Source organism: Eurosta solidaginis, chromosome 1 (genome assembly GCF_040869045.1).
Source record: "Eurosta solidaginis isolate ZX-2024a chromosome 1, ASM4086904v1, whole genome shotgun sequence".
In the NCBI taxonomy this organism is placed as follows: Eukaryota; Metazoa; Arthropoda; class Insecta; order Diptera; family Tephritidae; genus Eurosta; species Eurosta solidaginis.
The window spans coordinates 343,088,415-343,103,568 of record NC_090319.1 but is presented as its reverse complement, the minus strand read 5'-3'; the positions used below and the strand labels follow the sequence as shown (position 1 = coordinate 343,103,568).

Here is a 15,154-nt window from a genome sequence, read left to right as displayed (position 1 = left end):
TTTGACGGCCGGTGTCTTTCCAATATACTGGAAAGCTGCAAAAGTTATTCCAATCCGTAAACAAAATAATGAGTATCGACCAATAGCCATACTCCCTTTCCTCTCTAAGGTCGTTGAACGTATTCTACATGGGCAAATCGTATCATATGTACATGAATACAAGCTCCTGTCAGGCAGTCAGTCCGGTTTCAGGTCAAAACGGAGCTGTACAACGGCACTATTATCTGTGACAGACGAAATTCGTAGTTACATTGCCTTCTTAACACTTCTTGACCACTCCAAAGCTTTCGATTCTGTAGACCACACTCTGCTCTGTAGGAAGCTGGAAAACCTATTTAACTTTTCTGGTCATGCAGTTGCCCTTATAAGATCATATCTTGGCGATAGGACTCAAGCAGTATGTATAGATGGTGAAAAGTCTGACTTCCTACATGTCTTAAGAGGCGTCCCTCAAGGCTCTATCCTGGGTCCTCTGTTATTTGTTATGTACATCAATGACTTACCCGATGTTCTTAAGTATTGTAATGTTCATATCTACGCTGATGATGTGCAGTTGTTTACGTGTTGTCCTCGTGATCAAACTAGCTTGTGCATAAGTAACTTAAACCACGATTTGAATCAAATATTTTCATGGGCTGCTATGAATGGCTTATGTATAAACCCGAATAAGTCAAAATGTATTGTTATTCATAGAAGGTCTTTTCCCACTAATTATTTAGAGAATGTAGTGTTCGACAATTCCGTTATAGAATACGTAGATACGGCGAAAAACTTAGGTGTAATTTTTAACAAAACATTGACATGGAAAGACCATATTTTTAGAACGGTTGGAAAAGTGTATGGAATGCTTCGTACACTATGGTTAACACAGTATTTCACGCCTTTGCACATAAGACTGCTTCTCGCTAAAGCGTACTTAAAACCTACGCTACTCCATAGTTGTGTGATTTACTCAAACTGTGACTATCTGTGCAAGAACAAACTAAATGTTGTTTACAACAACATTGCTAGATATGTATATGGGTTGAAAAGACTTGACCACGTATCACAACATGCTGAAAGTTTGCTAAACATTTCTTTCGAAAATCTTTTAAAAGTCAAAACACTGTCCTTCCTCCAAGCTTATTTCTCAATCATCAAGATCGGTGTTTCTTCTTAAGCACATTAGATACCGCACGCTAACCTCTGAGCGCCAATTCTTTGTTACTGCAATACGTCTTTGGAACTCCCTACCTACAAGTCTTCGACTCTTAAGTAATGCTCTGCACTTCAAAAAAGAGCTAACATAATTTTTAACGACTCTTAAGCTGGATCTCAAATTGATGTTGCTAAAATGTTCATTTCTAAGTCCTTTTCCTTTCTCTGTGTCTTCTTTCTTCATTTGTTAAATACTATTCGATCTATAACCAGCCAAAGGTTATCATCACTACTGCTGTCTTTTAGTATTTATTAATTACTTTTATTTAGTTTTAAGATTTACATTTACATACATAAATATTTCACTACTATCCGTTATATTTAATTTAATTTGATTAATCTAATTTATTATTATTATAAATGTTCAATTTTTTATAGCTCATGCTATTCATGACTAGCACTGTTAAATAATTTGTCAAAATTGTTGTGCTGGGAACAAATTTTCAAATAAATACATACATACAATACATACTTGAATTGGAAAATCTGAGCCTTAATTGTAAATTTCTGAATTTAAATTGGAACTTCTGAACTTGAATTGTAAATTTCTGATCTTGAATTGAAATTTTTCTGAACTTGAATTGTAAGTTTCTGAACTTAAACTGGATAAGATGTAGCTTACTTTGTGTTTTGCTTTCCATGCAATTCGCTTAACTACCTAATGTTTTACTTCCACTTGCTTTCAAAGAAATGCAGCTATTAATGCGATTATAATATTTTTCCACTACCGTTATTTTGGCATCTTATTCGAATGGGTAAAATATTTCCATATATTACCTGACTGTGCCATTCCATCCGAATCACTTCCATTTTTCATTTTTTCATATAGGTTCGATGACATATCCTCCTTAATGTGTTTTAGTTCTCGTGCAGGAATTTGACTATTTGCAATTTCTGACTGTAGCAGAGCTATTTGAGCCTTTAAGTGTAAAACTTCTTCTTGGAGTGCCTTATGGTAAAAAAAATTTATTCATTATGATGATAAAATTCGGGAAATTAAATTTTAACACACAAGATATTTGGCTACGTGGAAAGTACTAGCAAAAGTTGTATTGTTTTGTAATTATTGGGCGGCTTATTTGTATGGCTACCTAGTATTACAAGCCATGATCCCCAGAACAATCCAAGGGCAACGGAATTTTATTTATTTATTTAGTCTTGTAGACCTAAATTAGGTACATGTATGTATGAGATCATTATCTAAATGGTAGTGCTTTGCAATAGTTATATAATAATTTCTTAAAATTATTGTTATTTTGACATTGTTTTATTTCACTGGTAATTCGTTGTATTCTCTCAATCCCTCGTAGTATATATTGTTCTTGTCGAATTCTGATTGAACAGCTGGCAGACGAAAGTTGTTTCTTTTTCTTGTGTGGTAATCATGAACCCCGTTGTTATATGTTATTTGGGCATTTAAATATTTCGGTAGGTTGCCTAGTTTCATTTTGTGTATAAATTTTAGGGTGTAGTATAGTATGAGTTGCTTTACACTCAGCCAATTTAAAATTTCTAACATTTCACGTTTTGGGGTATCGTATCGTTTTCTAAGAATAAACCGCATTGCTTTATTTTGTTTCACCTGTAGCTTTGCAATGTTCGAGTCGGCTAGGTTAGGTGGTAGCTGCCCTGATAAGGATAGCTCACTTGGACAACACGAAGGTCTGTTGTGATACCACATACACCAAAAACAACGGTGACTTAGATCTAGCTACGTACAGAATCATTGGGTAGCGACGATAAAGCTCCGAATGATGCCGATCTCAACTTTGGATAAATCCTCGGGAGATCCAAGTGAGTCGCGACGACAGTACTTTCGTCTAGTTCTGGCAAAAGCTGGGCAATCAAGCATAAAATGATTTGGTGATTTCACCTTATCATCCTCCATACAGCTGAATCAGGATGGAGTATCCAGTATATTGAGACGTACCGCATGGATACCCATGGGACAGTGCCCTGTCAAAACCCCAATGGCCATTGAAAGGTGAGCCTTAGTGAACCCAATTTATTCAGCAGACCTCCTGCCATCCACTTTCGGCCAGAAAGATCTTGCTACCCTGCAAGACGTGGTGTCCGCACAACGTTTGCTGAGCTGAGTCGAGGTCCAGCTATGGAGGAGCAATCCAGAGGTGGTCAGCGGAATCCCGAAATCCCTACAGCCATCTTCATCCGGTTCAGTTGTACCGATGCGTGCTAAGAGATCCGCTTGACAGTTACCCGGGATATCACTATGGCCAGGGACCCAGATAATCTTAATTGTAAAATAATTCGATGTAATAGCAAGCGAGGTCAGGCACTCCCAGACCACCCTCGATCAGAGTAGATGTTAAATTCCCTAACCGTAGTAGCACTGGATAGCATTCCATCCACCGCATCGGCATACAATAGTCCGTTCTGTTCGGGATAAAGTTGAAACTGGTAAAAAGGCTAGAGTGTCCGCAGTCAGAAAGCCCATAGCGCATATCGAGTCGGCTAACATGAATAAAATCGTAAGGCAGTATATGAAATGAGGCTCTATAATGGACCTATAAACCATAATTTTATAATATTTGCTGACGTGCTTGCATGTTCGGAACATAAATCCAATTTTTTTTTTTTGATATTTTTACTCACTTACTTAATTGGCGCTTAACCGTCTAAACGGTTATGGCCTTCCAACAAGGCGCGCCAGTCGCTCCGCCAACCGGCGCCAATTGGTCACACCAAGGGAGTTTAAATCGTTTTCCACCTGGCCCTTCCAACGGAGTGGGGGCCGCCCTCTACCTCTGCTTCCATAGGCGGGTTTCGATAGAAACACTTTCTTGGCCGGAGCATCATCTTTCATTCGCATAACATGGTCTAGCCAGCGCAGCCGCTGCGTTTTAATTCGCTGGACTATGTTGATGTCTGCGTATAGCATTAAATCTTCTTCGGTATTCGCCATCGCCAACGCGTAGAGGTCCATAGATCTTTCGAAGAACTTTTCTCTCGAACACTCCCAATATTATTTTTGCCCTGTATATTTAAGATGCTCATCGAACTTAAGTTTCTCATCAATTATAATTCCGAGGTATTTGATTACATTGACTTTTTGTATGGTACTGTTTGCTATTTTCAAGGCTATATTATTTTCTTCGACATGCTTTCTTCTCTTGACCATCTATTTCGTTTTGTCAATATAGTAAGCTTATTTTGACACAACCAGTTGTATACAGAATTCAAGTCCGCTTGCATTTTAGACATTGCTTCTATCTCCGAAGAACAGCTTATGGTCAATAATGCATCATCCGCGAAGAGTCGTATCTTACAGTGACTAAGACATTTTTTATATCGTTTATATATAAAATGAATATAATAGTGAAGCTAGAACAGATCCTTGTGGAAGACCTATGTCAATATCAATTTCAGGCGACGTTGCGCTTCTAATTATGGTTTTCTGTTTTCTGCCAATAACGTAGCTTTTAAACCATCGCAGTACTATATTACGTACCCCTATGTTATGCAGTTTCCTCAGTAGAATGACCCTATCGATGGTTTCAAATTCCCTTTTTAGGTCCAGGAAGACCGACACTGTTACTAATTTTTTTGACGTGCTTTCTTTCCATTCTGCTATAACCGGGTTTAGAGCGGTTTCACAAGAGTGTTTGGTTCTCAACCCTGATTGTTCGCATATGATAATTTCATTTTTATTCAGGTAATCGAGAAGCTGGTGTTTTACGATATTCTCTATAATCTTTTCATCACTAGGCAACGTATTAATAGGCCGTATGTCCTCTGGTTTTTCAATTCCTTTAACTTTTTCAACTGGTACCACTGTCTTTATATACACCTGTTTTTCTATACACCTTCTGATACCAGCTTTTCTCCCATACTTATTTTTTAAGTTAGCCGCTGTTCGTATGCGCTGTTCTGCATTTATTTCTTTCAGTTCAAAAAACTTCCATTAATATCCTCTGTAGCTTTATCTGTTGTAGTTTGTTCAATTGTATTACATATTGTGTTGATGCTCTCGACAAAGAACTGATTCAATTGGGCCGCGATCTCGTGGTCTCCTTCAATGGCTGTACTATTTATTACTATACGTTTTACTTGGGCTGTGTCATTGGGTCCATTGTAATACCCTATTCGGTCTCAAAGAGAACCCCTACCCTGCCTAAAGCGGGTCGAACCACTTCGTGGAATTTATATATTTTGCTAGAGCCTTGACTTCATAACTAGAGACCTCAGCAAGGTCATGTAGAAAAAGGTTTACCAAGGTTGGCCAACCTACGCCTACTAAGCGCTGGACACTGACAGAGAAGGTGCTGGACACTCTCCTCCTCTTCTGTACATCTGCAGCTACGACAATAGTCGAAGGTCATTACCCCCATTCTAGCACCATGCGAGCCTATTAAACAATGCCCTGTTAAAACCCTTATCAGGGACGATAAAACTGAAATGTTTATAATCAGAAGGGCTCTTGCGCGCCCCTTTCCCGGAAGGATATGGTCGGTGGTGTCTCTTATTGCCAGCTCGCCTGCTTTGCAGTTGCCCTCAATATCCCTGTGCCCAGGTACCCATATAAGGCTGATACTGAAGTGCTGAGCCATCTCGTTAAGAGATCTGTGGCACTCAGTGACCGACTTTGCGTTGTCGACGACTGAATCCAGGGCCTTTAAAGTGGTCTGGCTGTCTGAGAAAATAAACACCCGTTTACCATCCTTAGGCATAGACCCGCGATGAAAAGAGATCTGCTCCCACCTTCCCGTCAAGCTTAGAACCATCCGTGAATATGTTGATGGCACCCGGTACCGTATGTTGTCTGGTATTCCAAACTTGTCGCGATTTATATCCCCTAAGATAGTATTAATAATTTGAACCCTAAGTCCTATATCACATTTATTCAGTTCCGATATATTGTAATTCCTAAGGAGGGCAATCAGACTTTCCTTTGTATAATTTTCCCATCATGCGCGATTTTCATATATTCTCATTTTGTGTCTTTCTTGAACGGCTATTTTGATACAGATCGTTTCGTGAGCTGATATTCAAAGATTTTCTAGATTTTTTATTTCATTTTTATCATTGTTACTATAAAGGTCTATTTTTGTTTGTGACACTTCTGTTACACTTGTATTAAACTTAATTAGTTGTTGCATTGATGCTATCGCGAATGTATGATTTAGCTGGTTTGTGTAAGTTGACTGTACATTTACATTTATGTAAGAATGGCCTATCATAATATTATTTTCATTTTTACAAAAATATTCTTCTAGGTTACTGCTGTTTATTTAGCAACGAGAGCATTCCCTCTCTGACAAACTTTTGCCCTCTTCCAGTGCTTCAACCCGACTTTTTTATTTAGAGTGAATATGTGAATTGGATTGTGCTAAAACAGTTGTTAATATCACATATGTATACCATTTGTACCTCTACTTGCCCCTTTCCAACGACATCATTCATTCTTTGCTGTTCCGTTAAATCTACGCAATGCAGATTATCACTATTGCTTTGCCCTTCGCAGACAGACTGTTCAGCTCCACTTTCCACAAGATCTGTTTGACATTCGGCATCGGGATTTGTTAAATTTAATTCGGAGTTATATACAGAAACATCTTCTTGATAGCTTAGTTCTATATAAATGACATAACATAAGAAGTATATATGTTGTATTATTTTTACTTTACTCTAGCTTACCACTCTCTTCAGGCTCATTTTCTTCCAAAATTACATTTTCTTGTTTGGCTCTTAGCTTCTTACTTAGTTCTGCAATGACGCAATGCATTTCTGTTATGCGACATTCGTGCGCAGCACTAATAACTTCTAAACGACGTAAGCACAATTCTTTTTCACCACTACATTCCTCCAATTTGTGTTGTAGCTCCATACGTTGCTGTTCAGAACTTTGAAGGCGTTGTATCAAGTCTCGCACTTGAACTTCCAACTGTTGAAGTGACAGGTTTTCCACCTTATAAACAAATAGAAGAAAAATTAATTTAAAGCAGTGTTTTGCTAGTGCAGTGGTATCAGGATAGGGTATATTTGCATTCCTTCACGGTTACACTAAGGTAAAATTACAATTTCTCTAAATAAAATGTCATTATATAAAATTTACAAAAAAAGAAGCGAAAAATGGGTCAGATAGTGGGCGAAAACAAGACAAATAACACAATGGAAAAAATCTATCGCTTTTGGCAATAAAGGCTATCGGTTGAGAAGAAATACCAAATCACCGCCAAAGAGGTTCAAGAAAACACCAAACATGCTAAACCATCCAAAGCAGTAGGCCCCGACGGGATTGCCATTTTGACGCTGCAAAAGCCACGAAAGTTTGAAATATCTATGTAGAGCTCGTCTCTTCTGTCCACTTTCATCGACCAATACCTCCCCTCCTATCGACCAATACCTTCTATTGTGAGTAGCCAAGACTCTTGAAACCCCTCAACACACAGATAAGTTATAGACTGAATCAAGACCCAGACCAAGGAACGCTGCGCTAGAATTATCAAAAGCCTTTGCTACAGTCAACCATGGCACGTTTCTGCAAGATTTGGAGGGTTCCACACAGTCCCAAAAGGTGAAATGCAAATCATCTGTGTGGTCAGCAGGCATCGGTGCAGTTCAGGAACGTTACACCTAAACCAAGAAGAATTAAACAAGGGGTGCCTCAGGGTTGTGTCTTATTCCCACTTTTGTTAAGCTTTTACATAGCGAAGCTCTTACCCCACCTGAAGGAGCTACCATTATGTGCTACGCTGGTGACTGCACGATAATGGCAACAGGTCCCTGCCTATCCATGAGCTATGCTATAAAATCAACATGGAAATGACAAACTTCAACCACATTAGATACGTTTGATAGGGATGTACATTTTGGCAGCCGCAATTGTACCTAAAACCCAAAGCTAAAGATATGAAAAGATAAAGAAACGCTCATAGCCACTTAAAAACCAATTGGCCCGTGGCTTAAAGAAGCCCAATCCCCTATACCCTAAACACGCAAAATACCCAGGGAGACGCGCATGTTGTTGTTGTTGTATTAACAGTGCTTCGCTCCATTCAATGGGCACGACCACTCATAAATTGTCATCAAAGTCCTTTAACGGGAGTTCAAGGAAACTAGCTGTTTCAACAGGTGCGGACCATAGGGAGATAGGTATTAGAGGCGTAGGTTCCACATTACACTTGAAAAGATGGTTGATGTCATGTGGGAAGACATCGCATGAAGGACATATTCAGAATGGTGTGTGACGAGGTAAGAATAGTTACATATATTGATATGGTAATGTTTGGTTCAAACGTCACTGATGACCGCTGCAAATTTATGACTGTTTGTCTATTAGGAAACTTTGTCGAAAATCGATCTTGCCATCAATTAGCATATTGGATTGAACAATGTATTGTCATGTGAAAGAGATCAAACAATAGTTTCCCTATTGTTGTCCACTTTGTTTTCACTTTGTTGTCCGGAACAGGCAAACATAAAGATCAACAAATAAAGGTACACTTGCTGGCCAGCTTGCGCATATATAAATCTGTGATATTTTAATTTACCGTAGTTTGACGAAACAGAAATTACTGAGTGGTTTTACAGACTAGCCCAAAATCGTTTAGATATTATATTTTATTAGTATGTAATAATGATGCGTTTGCATGCATTATCAGTTAGTTAAACAATATTTATTAAATTGTGGTGTCCTACATTGAATTGCGGTATTGTCAGCGGCTGTGAAATCATTGTAAAATCCCATTCTGGTGGTAGTAAATTCTCATTAAATGGTTGTTGTTGTCGACGTTGTTGCATTTCGCTGCAACACATACAACTCAAGCTTCTTGTGAGTGGAAGCCAATATTCCATAATCATATTAATATGATACAAATTAAGAATAAATTAGAGTTGAAAAAGTAAGTTTGTAAATTTGCATGCTCTCAAAATATTTTTTATTATTTTTTTTTTGAAATTTGGTTTAATGGAGGTGACTATATTGAAAATCCCATATTCCAGGTTATTATCAATATTATATGTCGTTTAATTAATGGATTAAATTTCCAATGTTGTATAGACACACGTTGAGCTCCACCAGTACACAATGGTAATACCAATTCGGCCAGAACCATGTGTAGCAGCTTGCTATTAGTATTTGACTATCCGTAATTTGTAAAATGGTATTTAGATGGCACCACGCCAGGTTATATTCAAAGTCTTCGTATTTAGTGTTATATATTTTTATTTTATTTTTTTTTGAGATGTAATTTCAAAGAGGCCAGAACCACGTGTAGCAGCTTGCAAATGGATGTCAATTATTGTAATTGTTCTCAAATTCAATTGAGATTGGCATTTCGATGGCACCACGCCAGGTTATATTCAATTTGTCAATTAATTAATTAATGATCACAGAAAGTGATTTTAAAATTTTTGCAATCAAAATTGCAATTTAATGTTCATAGATATGCACAGTATTGCATAGCTTTTAAAACGAGCTGCTTATTCAGCATAAAATTATAATCCGTAATTTGTTCCGTTCCTTAATTTCCAGTATATGGCCTGTTGCCATGTGCTAAACATTTTCCCGTTACGACAGTTATACGTAAATCGAGTTGGTATTATGTGGCCCACGTCAGGTTATCAATTCTAATTTTTCAATATGCTTTCACTTATACTTTCACTGATTCCTGTTGGGAGTGCACAACCACTATCTGACACCAGATCAGTGAAGCACTGCATCTCCCAACTCCGCCGAAAAGCCAAAAGGAAGCACAAGGCCAACCTTGAGGCCTATTAAAATTTTCGACTCAACTAAAAAAGCCCGACAAATTATAGTTGAGCCCAGGATGACCCGCACGACCACTCTGACTGAACGACTAGAACGGAATGTTTTTTATTATTAGTTAAAAGTTTTAAAAACTATCAAAATAAACTTTGTTCACAGGTCATTCACGGTTTGTTTGTTTGACACACCCTCCACCTTCCACACTGACCCAGCAATTTGTTTAAATAATGAGTGGCACCATAAACGCACTTGCGCACTATGTCAATAGTTCTTCGGCAACAAAAACAAAACAAACTACCACCCAATTGCGTATTTCTCATACTTAACAGTAAATATTACCTTTCCAATATCCAGAGTGGAGCAGGAGCTAACGTTGTTATCACTTTCATTAGTATCGCGATGAGTGTGATCCGGCGAATCAATATCATTGGGAGTAGTCATATCCGCATTTCTTGTTGTATGACCCGTCACAAAAGGTAGCTCCGTTGTATTGTGTACTAAACTGTTATTGACATCCTTGATGTAGCGTGTTGTTGTTGTACGTCGGTTGTTAACTTTTGCCTCAGCAGTTCCCTTACAGACGTCTGCACTGCGTTGAATTTTACTAACGCGTGCCAAGTGTACATCGTTAAACATAGTTTTAAGTTATATAGTAAAAACACTTGAGTTAAATTTTGTTGCTGTAAAATGTAAAACCACTGTTTTAAAAAATGATTCCTTTTTATATGTACACTGGTTCCAATACACAATGGCACAGCTCCAAAGGCCCAACAGACATTTTATCATTTTTGCGTTGCTCCGCTTTTATTACATACAACAAAAAGGATTCAAATATTTCTCCTTGTTAAATTGTTTGGCGATAATCCTTTACACATTTAATATGTTGCAATTTTTTCTGTTATAAAATTATTACTAAATGCAAAGAAAATATCATAAGAATAAATATGGAAAAGTTTTGTGTGCATAAGATAGATAACGTAAAAATAGAATGTCAAAGCATAAAGAAACAGCACAAATGTCAAATGACCACATTAGGGGTGTCCCTCTAAATCCCACTACTCAAATTAAGGTTCATGCACATTATACAACGCGACATGTAGCGACAAAATATTCTTTGAATGTATTCCTATAGAGCCATGCACATCTAGCGACAGTCGTCCAACTGGCCAAAATGCCACCAATAATTTGTCGGAACGTGTCGGTACATGTCGCGTCGTATAATGTGCATGAACCTTTAGGTCTTAGGTTTTTCTGGTTTTGCAGAGGAATAACAGAATTCTTGTGTTTTGGCGGAGAAAATAACAGAATTCTTGCTGGCGATGGCATTTGCACAAATTAAAAATTAAAATACTGCTAGATCAAAGCTAGCATAACCTAAACGGTTACCAGCAAACACCTTCAATTTTGTGTAGGAGTGTTTGGTATATTTTTCTGACAATTGTCCGATCGTGTTGTATAAGGAAGTAATCATCTCGTTGAAAGAGCTACCACAGACTAAGTGGAAGTTCACATTTACGAGAGCTAACTACCTACAAGCCTGCGCCTGCGCCTTTGTTACGGCCTTTGCGCCATCGCACTGCACGCTGAAGAAGACCGAACCAGCAAAAGATAATGCGTCGTTAAATTAACCGGGTAGTTTGTAAACGCCTTAAAAAAAATTTAAAAAATTTAAATTTGTATTATGAATAAAGGGATTGCACCAAGCTATTTAATAACTAATTCTAGTTTATGCGTCCTTTTCCCTTGTAGAAAAGGTGGTCGTGATTTTTAACTAACAGCCCTGGCCAGTTAAAATTGTATAATATTTGACATCCGACTTTGGAAATATCCTTTCCCAACTGCATCAAGATCTTCACTAGCTTATCTTGGAGAGGAAGCCATCAGTCTAATTTTTGCTTCTTAGGGCACCTTGAGATTAAACAAAGTGAAGCCAAGAAGTGTGTGTGGCTAAAAACGGTAGGCGTAATGGCATGCAAAGAAGGGCGGATGATCCGGGGTCAATCATGTCAGTAGATCAAATGTCTCATCATGCGTTTCTTATTTAGCCAGTTGCAGTTACAAATGCTGCGAGCCAATAGTACATGCAATGCACGAGCCATTAAAGTCGATTACAGCTTATGTATATGGTATTTTGTTTTTACAATTTCGTTGGAAACAAAGAAAAGTATCCATTGATTTTATAGAGGTAAGAATAGAGAATCAAGAATTTAAAACATGGAAATTAGTTTATGATAATAAAAACTATTGCATTCCGATCTGAGCATTTTTATATTCCCTCAGAAAGATGCTATACTCCTAAAAGTCACTCTCCGAGTGGTTTTCGTTAAAGGTCTTACTGAGGATTTAAATCATAAGCCGTTACTATTTTTATCCGAGCAGGGAAGGAAATTCGTTATGCTCTTGGAGATTGAACAGCTAGCTTTTCACACTACCTTGAAACATTGTTCTAGCGTACCAACACGGTCCTCCATTTTGCGGTGATAAGCATCGACGCATCCGCGCTTATCGCCAGTCGCATCTCTACGTAGGCACGCATGCGCAAACGTCACTGCTGTTGGGTTAAGAGACTCGTGTACGTACCACATATACCATGAGACTCTGCACTTTGGCCGCTTAAGTTGAGATGAGCAGCAACGGTAAAAGTCCAGTTGAGGGGTGGACTGCTAATACGCTACCCAAAATATCGAGAGAGGTGTCAAAAAACGCGTATTGGCGGTTTTCGTTAATATCTTTTGAACCAGTTAAAATTTTAATTTTCCGCCTTCGGATTATTGTTGTCGAGGTCAATACGCATCTTTTGGCACCTTTCTCCATATTTTTGGACGCGTATGAGCAGCCGACCCCCCAACTAGACTATTACCGCAGCAACATTTTATGTTATCGAACAAAGTGGCGAGGATAAACTCTATTCAACTTTAACTGAAGTTTAAACTCGCACTCAAAAACTGGGCATTAGAATATTTATCGATAATTTAGGCCACAATAAATCCACAGCAGCTAATCTGCGAGGTTACATATATCCAGTCCCTAAAAACTAGATTAGCCACCAAACAGTTTTCTAGATCCGATCCACTCTCGAATCCCACGACAATGCCCTGAATCAATGAGAGACTTCAGAAGCAGATGTAGCTGTTATGTTTCATTTCACACATAAGACTAATAGCCAGGTACCGATATCTATTTTTGAAACAGCAGGTTTTTTATAGGTAGCGTATGACAACTAAGTACTAGAAATTAAACAATAAGGAAAACATGAAAAGCGCCAACTTCAACTGCAAATATCTCCGGACAGAGATAAAATTTTCCGGTTTCGGATTATTGTTGTCGATATTAATACGCGTCTTTTGACACCCCTTTCGATATTTTTGGATGCGTATTAGCAGTGACATGCTGTCGTATAGAATTACCCCCCGCTTATATTAACAAATACAACATTTTGGTTGATTGCGACTATGTTTTTGGAATGCATAAGATTGCGTTGAATGCATCTATATCAAAGAGAATAGATATTCTACTATCTTTGTTTATATGAAAAACTTCATTGCGGCTCGGCCATATGTAAACTGCTTGCTTTTTCATGTGATATGGCGCCAGTGCCAATCCGTTCGGCGTTGTTCATATGCCCTGTGATTCGACCATTATACGTGCTGCAAATGAAGAACGGCTAACCTCACGTTCCAATGAACAGTTATCCAGATACCGATACAAATTGAACATACAAAAAAAAAATATAAAAAAAAAAAAACAATTTATCTATATGGATCACATTTGCTGTCATCCAGTGAGTTTTACAGCTCCAGCTCACGCTCAATTCTCACGGGAATGCTCTGGATAATTGAGAGACTTGAGAAGCAGATGTCGTGAAATTTTTGCACACGTGAAATGTGATCGGCAGATGTCGCCGCTTTTTTTCATTTAACTCATACGGCGAAAGGCCAAGCAGCGACATCTATTTTTGAAAAAGGAGTTGGATTTTATATAAGGTGCCACGATTTGCAAACTTTTGTTGATTTGTAGGGGTAGAGGGGGTCCAAAGAATCACAAAGTTATCATCAGCAGCTCTAGGAAACTCTTAGTTTATGAAATATAAGCTTTTTAATTTCCAAATTTAGTAAAATTTCAACTTAAGTCCTGCACTTAAAATTCGGGTCGCACATGTCGATAGCGGTATCAAAAGACGCGTATTTGCGTCAAGGTTCAGAATCCGAAAGCAGAAACTATATTTTGTATCTCGTTTAAAAGTTATTCGCGAAAAACACGTCGGTACCATTGTCGCTTTTTTCGTTGTTGCTATTAAACAAATGAAGGTGGTGAATAGTGTTGCCAGCTCCGCAACAATATCTTTTTATCTTGGTGGAACATTATAAGGTGGTGGCACGTCGACATAAATGCAAACAAACATACACTATCAATGTATTTTTTTTTGTAAAACACTTAATAATTTGTAGTCTAATATTATTTGGGGTGCTGCGCAGAAGGGTGTACTACGCAGAAGGACATCGCCGTGGCGGTAGCCACGGTTATACCACACACCCGGACTTGGCATGGCGTAGCCCAGGGTTATTTTTTATAAGCGCGGCCGAAGGCTGCATATGCAGAAAGGTGTTCTACGCAGAATTACCGTTGGAATCAACATAAAAATCTCTATTAAGTCCGATTTTTTATTTTTGTTTTTTACAAATGTATGTATTCTGCAATTGTTCCAATTAAATACATTAATTTCAAATTATTCAGAGAATTTGTTATGGTCTATGGTTACGGTTGACTTGGGAGCGTGACTGGGGATGGGGCGAAAGTTGCGATACAAAAGTATCGAAAACAAGAAAAAATCAGACCGGCGATCACTAGCAAAAATTGCCATGAGTTTCCGGCCGCAAGTAAAACGAAGACGTGGAAAAATTTAGAAAAAAAGCAGCAAAAACGATAGCCACGAGTTTTCCGGCCGGGAAAAAACGCAAGAAATAGCTTTTTACTTTCGCAGTTAATCGGAAATTTTTATAAAACCAAAAAGGTTTATCGTAAAACAAGTAAATCAAATTTGTGATTTGCTTCAGCCTAAATTTTGGCAGCTCTGCGACCATACCAAAAGGATCGTATTACATCTAGGACACAACTTCAAAACCAAAGGCGTCATGCTCAGAGACTGCTTCATTAGCACTATTGCTTACCTCAACTGCACGCCCCCAATTATATTCAACTCATCGCAAAACAACCTCGCGTGCTGTGAAC

At 38.2% G+C, this 15,154-nt stretch overlaps 1 protein-coding gene across 3 annotated transcripts in view; it reads right to left on the bottom strand.

Moving 5' to 3' along the window:
• Nucleotides 1-10,912, bottom strand: part of LOC137237967 (colorectal mutant cancer protein) — a 64,111-nt gene extending 53,199 nt beyond the window's left edge. Inside the window, exons 1-4 of one of the 3 annotated variants that reach the window (XM_067762430.1) lie at nt 10,265-10,912; nt 6,853-7,123; nt 6,586-6,788; nt 1,975-2,146 (exon numbers count right to left, since the gene is read on the bottom strand). In XM_067762430.1, the coding sequence (XP_067618531.1) occupies nt 1,975-2,146; nt 6,586-6,788; nt 6,853-7,123; nt 10,265-10,561 (943 nt within the window). In that variant the 5' untranslated portion in view covers nt 10,562-10,912. Of the gene's footprint in view, nt 1-1,974; nt 2,147-6,585; nt 6,789-6,852; nt 7,124-8,856; nt 10,173-10,264 lie in introns of those variants that run through there. The other 2 variants (XM_067762428.1, XM_067762429.1) reach the window with 2 other exon arrangements.
• Between the last annotated feature and the right edge of the window lie 4,242 nt (nt 10,913-15,154).